The sequence below is a fragment of the Globicephala melas genome, chromosome 3 (genome assembly GCF_963455315.2).
Source record: "Globicephala melas chromosome 3, mGloMel1.2, whole genome shotgun sequence".
Classification (NCBI taxonomy): Eukaryota; Metazoa; Chordata; class Mammalia; order Artiodactyla; family Delphinidae; genus Globicephala; species Globicephala melas.
This window is the reverse complement of record NC_083316.1, coordinates 170,444,821-170,458,726: the sequence shown is the minus strand read 5'-3', so window position 1 is coordinate 170,458,726 and position 13,906 is coordinate 170,444,821. Positions and strand designations below refer to the sequence as shown.

At 61.9% G+C, this 13,906-nt stretch overlaps 2 protein-coding genes and 2 non-coding genes across 5 annotated transcripts; 2 read left to right on the top strand and 2 right to left on the bottom strand.

Moving 5' to 3' along the window:
* Positions 1 to 1,871: 1,871 nt before the first annotated feature.
* TRNAF-GAA (transfer RNA phenylalanine (anticodon GAA)) lies at positions 1,872 to 1,944 on the bottom strand. The gene has a single exon. It is a non-coding gene; the product is annotated as a tRNA-Phe (tRNA).
* A 132-nt stretch (positions 1,945 to 2,076) lies between these two features.
* TRNAN-GUU (transfer RNA asparagine (anticodon GUU)) lies at positions 2,077 to 2,150 on the top strand. Its single transcript has one exon. It is a non-coding gene; the product is annotated as a tRNA-Asn (tRNA).
* On the top strand, positions 2,078 to 8,671 carry NDUFS7 (NADH:ubiquinone oxidoreductase core subunit S7). 2 transcript variants are annotated; one of them, XM_030845459.3, is made up of 8 exons: positions 2,078 to 2,429; positions 4,106 to 4,139; positions 4,820 to 4,888; positions 5,408 to 5,525; positions 6,827 to 7,006; positions 7,177 to 7,223; positions 8,026 to 8,114; positions 8,502 to 8,671. In XM_030845459.3, exons 1-8 carry the CDS (start codon positions 2,414 to 2,416, stop codon positions 8,597 to 8,599), a joined length of 651 nt encoding a protein of 216 aa, XP_030701319.1. In that variant the 5' UTR covers positions 2,078 to 2,413; the 3' UTR covers positions 8,600 to 8,671. The 2 variants fall into 2 exon arrangements, with proteins under 2 accessions (XP_030701319.1, XP_060153437.1); XM_060297454.2 differs by lacking the exon at positions 2,078 to 2,429 and adding an exon at positions 2,496 to 3,452.
* Positions 8,343 to 12,579, bottom strand: GAMT (guanidinoacetate N-methyltransferase). The gene is made up of 6 exons (XM_030845463.3): positions 12,329 to 12,579; positions 11,157 to 11,302; positions 10,883 to 10,946; positions 10,528 to 10,595; positions 10,229 to 10,339; positions 8,343 to 9,671 (listed from the first exon to the last, which is right to left on the bottom strand). The coding sequence occupies exons 1-6, from the start codon at positions 12,507 to 12,509 to the stop codon at positions 9,531 to 9,533; spliced, it is 711 nt and encodes a 236-aa protein (XP_030701323.1). The 5' UTR covers positions 12,510 to 12,579; the 3' UTR covers positions 8,343 to 9,530.
* Between the last annotated feature and the right edge of the window lie 1,327 nt (positions 12,580 to 13,906).

Below are 13,906 nucleotides of genomic sequence, written 5' to 3'. Positions count from 1 at the left end.
TCACCCGGTGTCCCCCCTCAGCTGTCTGGGCTCCGGCCAGCTGGCGTCTCAGCAGCCCACGTCTCTGCACGGCCACCCTGCTCCCCCACTGTGTCCCGTCCCCTCCCCAGGCGTCCACCCCTGCCCCGGTCACCTCCCACCACTCACAGCCACCCTTCCTGAACCTTTTTCAGCCAGACCCCTGACCCCAGACCCTGCGATGCTTGTCCTACAGTCGCTGTACCTTTCTCGCTCCAGCCCAGATGGCATGAGGGGACGATCAGACCCCCGGTGTGAGGAGCAGTGCATCAACAAAACCACTTCCTGGAAGGGGGAGTTTTCCTTGTGTTCACTTGAGCACCTCTTTAAGTCTATCATTTATCTAGGAAGCTGATTAAGACGAGGGATGCACACACACACAGAATCTCAAATCAGACAGGCACGTCTATGCAGTGCGGTCAGTGGCCCTCCCCCCAATGCATGGCTTCTATGGCCAGGCTTTCCTGTCCCGGCTCCCCTCTCAGCCCCTGCACCCCCCATCCTCCTGCCCCTGCTCCGTCCCTTCCAGGTCCTGCTCCCCACCTCCTCCAGCCCTGGCTCCCCCTCCTCTCCCCCCCCACCTCCTCCCCACCTACCCATCTGCCCTCACCCCCTCACCCTCAGTGTTCCTGGAATTATGGTGAACCCTCTGTTAACTCCCTGCCCTGTCAGACCTGCTTCTCCGTTTCAGGGCTTGCCCTTGACAGTCCCAGTTTCCTGATGCAGGCTCTTACCTCCCCTATCCACCACCCCCCCACCCCCGCTCCCCATCCAATCCATCACCCTGACAGCCGATGGCCCCTCCTGTATTAGTTATCCATCCCTGCCTTAGCAGTGTACCGGCCCCTGGCGGCTGGAAGCAACATTCTCTCTTGACTGGGTTGTGGTCTCAGGAGGTCGCAGTCAGGCGTCTGAAGGCTCGAGCGAGGCTGGGGGCTCGGCTCCCAGGTGCCTGGCTCACAGGACAAGGAACGTTAGGAGAAAACAGGAGCCTGAATAATGCCTGGACATGAGCTGGCGATGTATATACATTGGGTCATGAATTGTTAACGTCAGTGTAAAATGTTAGCAGCAGGAGAGACTGGGTGATGAGTACAGCGAACTCTGGTACTAGGTTTGCAACTTTTCTTTGAATCAAACTATTTGGAAGTACAAGGTTTATTTTAATTAAAAAATTCCAGCTCCACAGCCTGGCCAGCTGTGGGAACTGAGGGCAAGGAGGTGTAGGATTCCCAACAGACCCAGCCCTCGGCCCAGCCCCTCTCTTTTCTCCTGTGTGTCACCACCGGGATGGTGACACCTACCGGCGCCCCGCCTCCCCTTCCCGGGACCGCGCAGTCGGGCTCCAGGACACACCTGGGGTGGTCCTCCCTCGCCAGGAGCCAGCCCTGCTCCTCACCTGCGTTCCCCCGTTGGGAACGGGGGAACCTCAGTTTCCCCATATGTATTGTAAAATGGGCAGAATAGGTACCCAGCAGGACTGTCACAGTTAAACGACATCCGAGCAGAAGGTGTCTCTGCAAACTCCCTTTTGGTATTCAGTAGTGTTTCTTTTGACAATTACGTTCGTTCTGATCCTGCCACTTAAAAAATATTGTAAATGGGAGTGGGGAAGGGGGTCATTCGGGCTGGGATCATAAGTTTTGGGGGTGGACCGGGGTGGATGGGGATGAGGCCTTGTTCTAAGCCCTCCCGCATTGGCATGAGCCAGCAGCCCAGCTCCTCATCTGAAGAATGGAGAGTATTCTGGGGAGGAGAGGTCAAAACCGACACATTCTGGGTAAAAGTGCTGGGAGAAGCTGGATCAGCTTGGAGCAAAACAGAACGCTGTTCGCTGGGGGCACCAAAACGTCTGCCGAAACCCGGGATCGAACCAGGGACCTTTAGATCTTCAGTCTAACGCTCTCCCAACTGAGCTATTTCGGCTGCGCAGCAGGGGGTTGCCCCCACCCCCGACTCCACCCCACGCTGAGCCGCTTGCGTGAAGGCGCAGCTCGGGCCGCCCCTGCGGGCCGCGCATGCCTCGTAGGGTGGCGCCTGGAAGTAGGCCTTAGCACCGTCTCTGTGGCGCAATCGGTTAGCGCGTTCGGCTGTTAACCGAAAGGTTGGTGGTTCGAGCCCACCCAGGGACGTGCTTTCGCTTTTCCTTCCCCGGGTAAGAAGAGAGGGGACGGCTCGCCTTCTTTTGCCACGACCCTCCCCGCGCACTTCCGTATCCTTCTATCCCGCGTGGGGCGTCCGGCGGCGCGCGGTGCTGGGGATTCCACAGAGGCGGAACGTCCCCGCCCGAGTTCCGGTTTCCGAGCACGAGCCGAGGCACTTTGGGCGACGGCCCCGGGGACCCGGAGCTCTGAAGAGGACGGACCATAGAGGTTGTCTGAAGGCCGAGGCCAAGATGGCGGCGCTGGCGGGTGAGCATGTCGGGGCGGCGGGGGCGGGGTCGGGGCTTGGGTCGCTCCGGGCGCCTTTCCGCCCGGCCGCTTGGGGAAGCGGATGCCGAGGGCGACGCAGGCTCCCAGCCTCGGAGAGGGCCAGGGCGGGAGCCGGAGGGACCCAGGCTCGGCCCGGGATGCTGCCCTTGAAGTTTCCGGGAGGAGGCGGCGAGGGGGCAGCAGCCCCGACATCCGAGGAAACTGAGGCCCAGAGAGCGGCTGGAACCGCTGGTGGTCACGCGGCCTGTCTGGGCAGGGACGCGACCCCGGGGCACCCTGCCACCCCGGGAAGGGGACGGTCACCCGCAGAGAAGGCGTCCAAACCCTGGCTGCTCCGCGGACCTTTCCTCCGATTAGCGATTAAACGCATAGGATGGATTCACAGGGTTGCAAAGGAAAGCGGTTATACTGACAGTTGCCAAGATTCTGTCTGGGAACCGGGGGTCAGTTCGCAGCCCGGGTGCTTCATTATTCATGCCTGGAAAGCCGAGGTTTAGTGGCGGATCTGCCTACTGCTGTGACTTTGAAGGAGTGAGAAGTGGACACGTTCCTTTACACAGGGTTGGCTGCAGCCTCTATGTCGGGGTTAGGAAACCACTGTCATTTCTGTTGTTGAAAAGCCTCGGTCTCGCTAATACTGGTGTGGTTTTGGCTACACTCAGATTTTAAGGAAAGGCCAATTTTCAGTAAGACGTTGGTGACAATAGAGAGGGTATTTTTTTTTTCCCGTGCAAGCTCACCGGTCTGCTGAATCCTCACCAGCGGCCCCTTGCTAAGAATGGCTGGTCCAGAGGCTGGAATCCCCTCACCTTGGAGGTGAAGGGCATTTACTGTGCTGTGAGATTACCCAAAGCCCTACATTTTCAGGTGGGGGAGCTGAGGCTCAAAGAGGAACAGCTTGCACAAGAGTCCGAGGCTGGGCCGTTGGCCTGGACTCCTTGCCCAGCCTCTGAAACCCCGGAACTCCCAGCCCAGGGCTTGGAGCCTCGCTGATGTCTATGGGTTTGTTGACTTGACACATGCCTGTCAGGCTGAGCCAAGGCCGAGACAGACACTGGGGAACCCAGGGAAGCCCTAGCATCAGGGGGAGGCAGGCGCCACAGGAGGACATGTGGATAGAGTTAGAACAGAGTGACAGGATCTAGAGGGCCTGCGGAGCTAGTGTAGACCCAGGCATTTGAGCTGAAAGCTGCCCCACGAGAGTGGTGCTCCAGGCAGAGGGGACAGCAAGTGCAAAGGCTCTGAGACAGGAGGGACACTGACATTCCTGAGGAAAGGGAAGGTGGCTCTGACGTGGAGTGTGGGGTTGGAAGCAGGGGAATGACACTGTCTGGTTCACATTCTGAAAGATCACTGGTTTTTTTTTTTGGCTACACCTTGCGGTTTGCGGGATCTTAGCTCCCCGACCAGGGATTGAACCCGGGCCCCCTGCAGTGGAAGCGTGGAGTCCTAACCACCGGACCACCAGGGAATTCCCCTGAAAGATTGCTCTTTATCAATTGTTAAATGGAATGTAGATAGACTGAGGGTGAGAGGGCGGGTGCGCCACGTGGGGGGCCTGATGGGCAAACACCTGGAGGCTGGACCGTCTGGGCTGTTCGTGGCCTCTGGTGCTGCCACAACTCACTGCCCCCACCCGGTGGTTCTTTCTGCAGCTCCTGGCCTGCTCCGTGGGATCCTTGCTCTTCGGTGAGTGCCTGCCTGCCTGCCTGCCTGTGTGTCTGCATCTCTGATCCTGACACCCCGCAGTGAGGCCCTGGCAGGGAGGGGCTCAGAGGGGGCTGTCAGGGGGCCTCAGATCCGGGCGGGCCCTCCATCAGCACCAGGCCAGGGGCCGCCTGGCATCCAGCCCCACGTCTGCCTGCCCTAGTACCCTCAGAGCCCAGTCGCTACCTGGCGCACGAAAGGCATTCAGCACGTTTGCTCTGATGGCAGCCCCATGTAGGCCTCCTTGGGGCAGGAAGGCAGGTGGCTGCCAGGCCCTGAGATTTGGGCTGAGTTTGTTTTGATATGGCCTTTTTCCTACAGATAAAATACACACTCACTGCAAAGCAAAGGGAAGACGGGGAGAATGAGGGAAGTATCAAATGAAAACCAGGCACTCTCTAGACCAGGGATCAGCAGATTTTTTTTTTTCCTTAAAGGGCCAAATGGTAAACGTTTTTGGCTCTGCCTCTGTAAAAACAGTCCCAGACACCAAGGAAGTGAATAGGTGTGGTTATGTGTCAATAAAACTTTATTTACAAAAGCCGGCAGTGGGCTGGGTTAGACCCCCTGGTCAGTTTCCCCATCCTGGCCCCGGGGTAACCCTGTCACAGCGTGTTGGGGCGCCCTGGGCTGCTAGTCATGGGCAGTCTGTCTCCCCGCAGCTCTGGTGTGGGCGCAGCTCTGCAGGTGCGCGGGGTCCATCCGAGCTTGGCTGCTGACAGCCCGAGCAGGTGAGGTCGGCCTTCCCGGGAGCCCACACACCCTGAAGTCTCCACATCCCCCCACCCCAGCACAGCAGCAGCCTGTGGCAACTCCGGGGCACTCCCACCACCCAGCGGGGTATGTGAGGGGGTCCCTGCCCTCAGAGTTCTGCCCAGCCCGCTCCTGTGCGCGCAGGCCAATGGCTGCACAACTCCAGACCAGGAGGGCTCTCGCTAAAGAGTGTGTCGGCCGAGCCTGTTTTCCAGATGGGGAGACAGTCCCCGAGAGGACAGGGTCCTGCTGGGCCTCAGTGAGGCGGTAGAGGCCCGTCCACACCATCTTTCACTCCGTTGTTGAGCAGGCATGTCCTGCCCCAGGCCCGGGCGCAGGGATGCTGCAGACCTGGCCTCACGGCTACTCCCAGTGCTGCTCTGGGGACCCGCCGTGACCACGGCTTTGTCCTGCCCTCGGAGAGGCTGCTGTGGGCTGGGCCCGGCCAGGATACCTGCCTGGCTGATGCCTCCCCTTGCTTTGTGTCCCGTGCCCAGCACCCACCCCGCCGTGTCCCAGGCCGGAGCCGTGGTCCCCAAATCCGCCGCCCTTCCCAGCAGCCGGGGCGAGTATGTGGTGGCCAAGCTGGACGACCTCATCAACTGGGCCCGCCGGGTGAGCCCCTCCTCGTCTGCGTCCGTGGGGCCCCCTCTGGCTGCTCAGCCACACTCCCATGGCTATGGAGTGGGCCGGACTCCCCCAGGGCCCCTCCGTGTGGGGACCTGTGGCTTTGATTCTGTCTCAGGACCCCTGCCCTGCCCCCAGCAGTTCCTGGCCTGACTTCCCTCGGTGCTCCCTGCCCCCCGCATCGGCCCCCAGAGAAGATGAGCCACCTCCCTCCTGTTCTTCTCCTTCCATCTTCTGTTCATTCCTCTCTTTTCTCTCTTAACGTAAAACCCACGTTTTGAACTGGAAATACACGATGGAAACAGTAGCTCCTTCCCAGCAAATATCCTAATCCCCCACCCCACCCCCACGTTCGCCGTGGGACAGTCTGCTTGCTCACGTGCTTGTCCATGTCTCCCCCCGGACATGTGTCCTCTGTCCCAGGACAGTGGTTCCTTTCAGTGCTCTCGGGGCGCCCAGCTGGGTAACAATCCCCCATTGACGGGCGGGCTGGTGCTGTCCTGGTGTCTGTGTGTGACCAGCGAGTCCACAGCGAGTGTCCCTCCAGGCCCACAGCTCCAGGGCAGCGATGGTCGCTGTGGCCGTGTGCTGTGGAGTCATGGCCCTGCCATGTTGGGCAGCCCTTGCCTGCTGTGTGACCCGAGCCCTGTCACCTGAATTGGGACATCCACAGGGCAGCAGGGACCTTGGCCAGATCCCAGACTGGACACAGACAAGCAGAGAAAGCTCTGGTGGAGAACAGCTTGTGGGTGGGGGCAGGGGCGATATCGGGCACCAAAGGATGGAGAGAAGTCAGAGGGCAATCAGGAGGGCTTCCTGGAGGAATTGGCACTTTGAGTCCAGGTGGTGTTGGGAACAAGACCCTCCAGGGTGCTGAGCCCCGGGGTCTAGACCTGTGCCGTGTGTGGCCACTGGGCACTCAGAGCAGCAAGTGCCCATGTTGGAGGCCGGGATTTAGGATATGCTGGTTTATGTGGACTATATTATTAAAGCTAATTGCACTTGGTTTTATTTTTGTCTGTTTTACCTTTTGGTAACGTGGCTGCTGGGAAGTGTAGACCCATGGGCCTAACTCAATTGGCCCTCCTGTCACATAGTCCTGGGCTGGGGCATCAGGCCCAGGCCGATGACCAGTGTCCAGGGCGGCCTTCGGGGTCTGGAGGTCATATGGTTGCTGTGGGCAGGGCCCAGAAAAGGCTAGGAACAGATTTTTCTATGTGAAATCGTCCAATTTCTTTAAACACAGTGGGCCACTCGTCCACTTACGGGCCGACTGCCCCGCCCTGCAGAGCTCCCTGTGGCCCATGACCTTTGGCCTGGCCTGCTGCGCCGTGGAGATGATGCATATGGCAGCGCCCCGCTACGACATGGACCGCTTCGGCGTGGTCTTCCGCGCCAGCCCCCGCCAGTCCGACGTGATGATCGTGGCTGGGACGCTCACCAACAAGATGGCCCCCGCGCTCCGCAAGGTGGGCCTCACCGTCAACCCCCTCCCCCTCCCCCAACCCCTCCCTTCCCCCAACCCTCCCCTCCCCCTCCCCCAACCCCTCCCCTCCCCCAACCCTCCCTTCCCCTCCTCCCAGCCCCGCCCCCCCCACCCCCCAGGCTTGAGCTGCACGCAGACCCCTGTCTCTTCCAGGTCTATGACCAGATGCCAGAGCCTCGCTACGTCGTGTCTATGGGGAGGTGAGTGCCCGGCGGGGCGGGGGCTCCAGCAGCAGACACGCCGGTGACACGCTGGCTTGTCTCTTCCAGTCTCGTTTCTGTGCTGCTTTCTGATCGGGGTTGTCCAGGACGTCCCCTTCTGTCCTGTTACAGTCGCTCCCCCACCCCAACAGCCTGTCCAGTTTCATTCTGTTTCTCTGTGTTATGACCACAGGAAGGACGTCCTGCTCGGGGGGGCGTTGCAGCCTCCTCACCGTCTAGCCAGCACCTCATTTCTCCATATCATTAAAAGCCATTTAGTCACCTGACTTTTTTGGTTGAGGTAGAATTCACATACTACAAAGTTCACCCTTTCAAAACGTACAATTTTGTGGATTTTAATGCATTCTTAGTGTTGTGTAAGCATCACCTCTATCTAATTCCAGAGCATTCCATCACCCCAATAGAAGCCCTGTCCCCATCAGCAGTCACTCCCCACCCCCTCCCCCAGCCCCTGACTGGGGAACCCACTCTCTGTCTGTGGACTGGCCTGTTCTGGACGTTTCCCATCAATGGAATCACACGCTGTGTCCTTTCACACTGGCTTCTCTCACTGAGGGTGGTCTGTTCATAGTCCCACCGTTTGTTTCTGTCCTACCCGGTCCCACAGAAGGTCTCAGGTGGCCGCTGTCTTTCCTGTGACTTGTGTCCCAGTCTTGCCCTTTTCCTGACCGCCTGGCACCTGCTTGAGGTTGGAAGGGGGTGCGGGTTGGGGGCTGTGAGGAGGGATGGAGGCCGGGGTCGCTGGAGAGACTCTCACAGCTGGCGCTCCCCTCCCCACCAGCTGCGCCAACGGAGGTGGCTACTACCACTACTCCTACTCTGTGGTGCGAGGCTGCGACCGTATTGTGCCCGTGGACATCTACGTCCCAGGTGAGCCCCCAGGTGGCGCCCACGCGGCCCTCACCCGATTCACAGAATCCCCACAGCCCCACTGAGACAGCTTGCCCCCTTTTAAGAATAAGCAGATTTGGGTCCAAGAATAAGAGTGACACCGCAGCCTTTCCCCCTCGCTGTCTCTGGAGGGTCTCCCAGTCTGAAGAGTCTGCCCCCATTCCTTTCCAAGGGTCCTCACCGGACGCTGCCCACCCTGCCCCCCTCTGGCTCCTTTCCCGTGATGGGCCAAGCCCCCCAGCTCTCTTGGTGCAGAGCCCTGTCTTGCCCCTCCCCACCCTGGGAAGTGGCCTGGTTGCCCCCACCTGGAGCAGAGCGGAGGGGAGGGGGAAGGGCAGGAAGACTGAGGTGCCACCTGCCCCCCAGGCTGCCCGCCCACAGCCGAGGCCCTGCTCTATGGCATCCTGCAGCTGCAGAAGAAGATCAAGCGCGAGAAGAGGCTCCAGATCTGGTACCGCAGGTAGTGCCGCTGCCTGGCCGCCCTGCGGCGTCTGCGCTGTTCCCCCAGAGGCGGTCAATAAAGCCCATAAATCCGACTGGCTGCCCTGCTCCACGTGGTGTGGGGGCCGGGGTGGGGGCCTGGGAGGTGGGCGGGGTCAGGCCTGTCTCTTGTGCGTGGAGATGCCGAGGCCCCTGGAGTGGACAGCCGGGCCCAGCGTGGCCCAGTGGGAGGCCCCACCCATGAAGGAGGGGAGTGGACACGTCCAAGAGCGGGTCGGGGTGAAGCAGACGACACCGCGGCGACCAGCTGGGCACCAGGGTCCAGGGCAGACAGATCCATGGTGTCCTTGTGCTGGGGCTGGAGGGGCGTCGACTCAGAGCGAGGCATCGTGGTGCAGCCTGACTGGGTGGGACCAGAGGGTCTGGGCCTTGGGGCTGCCACCTGCTATGAGGTCCTGACCTAGTTCCACCTCCTCTGGGGACCCCAGCTGCCCACCACAGGGTGGGCGGGAGGGGCCATGGGTGACTAATTGGCAATGTCTTCAGGGGGCACAGCGGGGGGCTCAGAGGCAGGATCAGAAACTTTGGAGTGGTAGAGCCACTGCCTCGGTGGTGGTCAATTTAACAGGTTTCTTTCCTTTCACTTTCTTTTGGAGGGGCAGGAAGAGTAAAGCAAGCACACGTTTGTGTCCTCGTGCTGATTGGCTAAACCCAGTGTTAGTGTTTATTTCATTCTCAGGACCATGGTAGGAAGGTAGTGGCCGTCCCCTTGCAGAGAAGGTTAGGGAAGCTTGTTGATGTCATGTGGCTGGTGTGGGTCTGGACCAGGGCTGAGGGGCCAGAGCCTGCACTCCCGGCCACGAAGGCGCTCAGTAGGGGTCTGGGGGTTAGGGGTTCCTGAAGCCCAGAGCCCCCAGGGTGGCGTGGGCAGCTGAGCCGGTGGGCCCAGTGGGCTCAGTGCTTGGTGACCAGGGGCGTGATCATCTGCGGGAAGGCGTAATAGCGGCAGTCGGCCGGTGGGACCAGCTCCATGACCTGTGTGTGGATGTTCTCCGGCCGGAAGCCTGCTTCCAGCAGGGCTGGCACCTGTGTCTCCTGGCCAGAGGGAGGTGCCGAGTCACCTCCAGGGCCCTGGGGCCTCAGGAGGCACCCTGCCAGCCACCCCTACAAGTGCCAAGGCCCTTGGGGGCAGGGCGGGGCTGCTAAGAAAATGCTGGAGCCCAGGTCTGGGTGGGAATCTCCAGGTGTCCACACACAGCTTCCTGGCTGTCATGGGGTATCACCAGGCTGCTCACCCACACGTCCTCGCAGGCAGAGGGAACCGAGTGGGCAAAGGCCCAAGACAAGGGGTGGCTAGACCCATAAAGATGCACCCTGAGTGGACAAGGGCAGAGTGAGGGGATGCTGCTGGGGACCTTGGGCTGAATCCCTGTATCCTGAGGGCACTTGGGAGCCATCTAAGGTCCTTGAGCTAGGGAGAAACCTCTCCTGACTTACAAGTGGAGGCTCAGAGTCCACCCAAGAGATGAGCCCCCAGGGCCAGAGGCAAGGGGCCCTCCCCAGGTCTCAGGTGACCCCATCTGCCTCCCCACCCAAAGTCGCTGCCAGGGGTGGGGCGTGGGGCGGGGCAGGGAGTGCCCAGGCTGCAGCACCTCGAACATGGTGGTGATGTCCGAGTACTTGGACTTCATCAGCTTCCCCCAGGAGGTGAGGTTGCAGTAGGTAAGGACGCCCCCTGGCTTCAGCAGGCGGAAGGCATGGTCCTGGCCGGGGTTGGGGGGACAGTGGTCAAGAGGGGGTGGGGATGGGCAGAGGCGTTCCCAGCGGGCCTCCCACCAGGCCAGAGGAACGCCGGAAGGAGAGGTGCCTCCTGTGGAGACGGCAGGCGCACCCACTGGGCTGACCCCCACCTTAGGGCTGGCAGACCCCGTCCCACCGCAAGCGATCCTACCCGAATGAAGTTGAACTGGTGCGTGTGCCAGGTCTCCTCAGACAGCGGGTACGTGTCGTACAGGATCCCTGCTCGGGAGGACAGAAGCCACGTGGTCAGGACACTGGCTGCAAGTTGAGGCGGCCGGGAACCCAGAGTTCGCTATGCTGCAGCTGCCCCTACGAATTGTGTCCCATCCGGTCGTTCTTGAGATGTCCACGCACCTGAGTGCCAGGCTCCTGTATGTGTGTCTGTGCCTGCCCCCCGGGCTCTGCCACCCCAGTGACACATCAAGGCATGTGTGCCTCAGAAGCAGGCAAAGGAGGGGCTGGCAAACCAGGCAGAGGCCCCCCGCCCAGTGCCCAGAGCCTCTCACCATCGAAGTGACTGTCTGGCAGGGTGGGGGCCACCTCCTCCCACAGGCCTTTCAGGGGAACCACCTTGGTGCAGGGGAGAAAGAAAGATAAGGCTGAGGGTCAAAGGGGGACCAGGACTTCTCCACCTGTTGCAAGGGAGGGGGCAGAGGAACTCCCAAGAGAGAAGACCACCTCCCCCAAGTCTGCGGCCACCCCAGGTCCCCAGCCCACTCCGTGGGCAGGGTCTTCCCCCTAAGGAGCGTGAGGAGCGGGACCTTGGGCAGAGGCAGGCACCTTGTGTGGCTGCCGCGGGGCCCAGTCCTGGAGCCGCTGGAAGACGCCCTCATTGCACTCGATGACCCAGTGCTCGTCGATGGGGGCCTCCTGCACCTTCGTAGCTGCGATGGCCATGCCAAAGCCCACCTCCAACACCCGGCCCCCTGGGCAGACAGAGAGCCCACGCCTCACACACTGGGTGGGGCTGGGGAGGCTACCTGGAGGAGGGGGCGTGGGGGCAGGGCCTTGGCAGAGAAAAACGACTGCTACTAGGAGCGACAGGTTGCAGAGCAAAGGTGGGGGGTGGGACAGAACACAGCAGCCCTGAGAGGGAACAGCGTGGGCCCGGGGCCAGTAGCCAGAGAGGGTGGCCTGCCGGGGAGGCCACGGACAGCGGCTTCTGGTCTGGCCCACGGAGCAGGGCAGACCCTGGACTTTGAGCCCCGGCCCATGCTGTTTGCACTGAGGGCGCTTATCTCCTGATTTGGGCAGCGTCCCCTGCCCCCCCCCACAACAAACAATGAAGTCTACTAAGTAAGGGCAAGGGAGGACCAGGATTCAAGGCCCAGGCCTGGAACAGTGAGGGGCAGGGGTTGAGCCCCTTTGGGTCAAAGAGGAGGGGAGAAACACCCTAACCATGCAGGGACACTGGCTGTGTCCATTTGCCAGATGGGAACACAGGCCCAGAGCTGGTGCACCCGGCCTCTGGGGGTCGTGGGGAGCCCTCGGCACCCCGCGGGCTCTGACACCAGGTGCAGGGCCACCCCCGACAGCTGTCTCCAGGCCTCAGCGTTACCAGAGCTATTCTTAGCCAGGGCAGGGCCTCCCGCGACTCCTGGGCAGGAGCATTACCCACGTGGGCCTGGGCAGCACCTCGCCAGGCCGCCACTCCCCTGTCCTCGACCTCGGGTGGGGTCCGGCGGCTGAGTTCCGCGGCTGAGAACCCATCCCCCGGCCCACCCCGACCCCTTCCTGGGGTCGGGGCCTCGGTGCTCCCCGGAGAGAGGGTTCCCGGAACTCAGGGCGCCCGCAGCGCCCCAGGACTACCCCGCTGCCCTCGCGAGCGGCCCCGTTTTCCAGGCGAGGAAAGAGAGGAGCGCAGAGGTTCCGCCACGTCGCTGGAGAGCGGGCGGGCGCCGGGTCCCAGCGGCCCCGGCCTCGGTCGACCCCGCGCGCCCGGCGGGGGCTACCTCTGGAGGCGGCGGCGGCCGCCAGCGCGTGCATGTACGGGGTCTCCCAGCGCTCCATCACCGGCTTGCCCAGGATCTGCAGGTGCGTGTCCGACGCGTCGTAAGCCGCGGGCGCCGCCCGCCACGCGGGGCTGCAGTTCTCTCCGGGTGCGAAGATAGGGGTCGCGGCGGGGTCGCTCATGCTGCGGGCTGGACGGCGCGCCCCGGGAGCTGGGGAGGGGAACGGCCGCGTCCCTGCAGGGCCTTCTGGGCAGGGGGCGGACGGGAGGCGGGGCGGGGGCGGGGCGCGACTGCACTGCCCAGCGGCCCGCGCGGCCCCTAGCGGCCGCGGCGGGGAAGGCGGCCCCCACTGACTCCCGGACCCCCGCGACGCCCCCGCCTCCCGGGCCGCCAGCGCCTGGCGGGCGGACTCGGCACCAGAGCAGCGAGCTCTCGGAGTCCTCACCCAGTCGCTTTCCTGCCTCGGTTTCCTCGTCTGTCACCACCGCGTCAATAGCCCCCTCCTTGCCGGGGTGTGAGGGTCTAAGGATTTTCCAAACACGGTTGGAAGTGCCTTAAGTATATAAAATCACTTAGGGAATTCCCTGGCGGTCCAGTGGTTAGGACGCTGCGCTTTTACCGCCCAGGACGCGGGTCCGGCATCTAAGATGCCACAAGCTGCATGGCGCGGCCAAAATAAGTAGAATAAATAAATACAATCACTTAATCTTCAGAAGCGCTGCAGTGGTTTCTTCTATCGTCCTTATTTTACAGGTGGGGAAACTGAGGCTCCAGAGGCAAAACGGGTAATCTCATGGCCGGGAGGGTGGGGTGTGGGAACCCCTGATGAACCCCACTCTGACTCCTGTGCGGGGCTGCCTCTCCCCTTTCCTGAGCCCACCTCACTCTCCCAGGTCACCTCAGACCCCAGGGGCCTGATGAGGGGCTTAGCGCACAGGGGCCTCCAGTGCTGGGACTGAAATGCCCACCCCAGCGGTCCCCGGGCCCTCCAGCCCATGACGGCAGGCGGGGCAGCCCTGCAGCGCCCACCCTTAAAGCCTTGCCCCAGGGCAGCCCTGGGGGTCAGCTGTGTCCTCTGCCGGCCACGCTGAGACCAGCCCCCAAGGTAAGCTGGGGTTTCCTCTAGGTTCTGAAACATGACTTCCCCTTCCCATCTATCTGCACATAGGGGGCCACCGGCTGTGAGCCTGGAACACCCCATCTGGGCCAAGTGTTTTGCACATCCCAGTGAACACGTGGGGAAACTGAGGCCCCGAGAGGCTGAGGTCACAGAGTTTGAACCCAGGCAGCCCTGCCCTTCTGTGTCCACCTCTGGATGGCTGCTCACAGCCTTAACGTGGCTCCAGAGTCCTCCCCGTGGCCCTTCCCACTCCCTGCAGAGCTCCTGTGTCCCTGCTGCCCCTGGGCCTTTGCACATGCTCTCCCCTCTGCCTGGACAGCTTCCCCTCTCCCCTGGCCTGGTCTACTTCTCTTTCTGCTTCATGCCCGAGCCCACACCTCCTCTGGGAGGCCCCCCGGGTCCCCCCAGGCTGCTTATGGCCCATTTGAAGCTGTTTCATCTCTCAGTACCTCACTTTG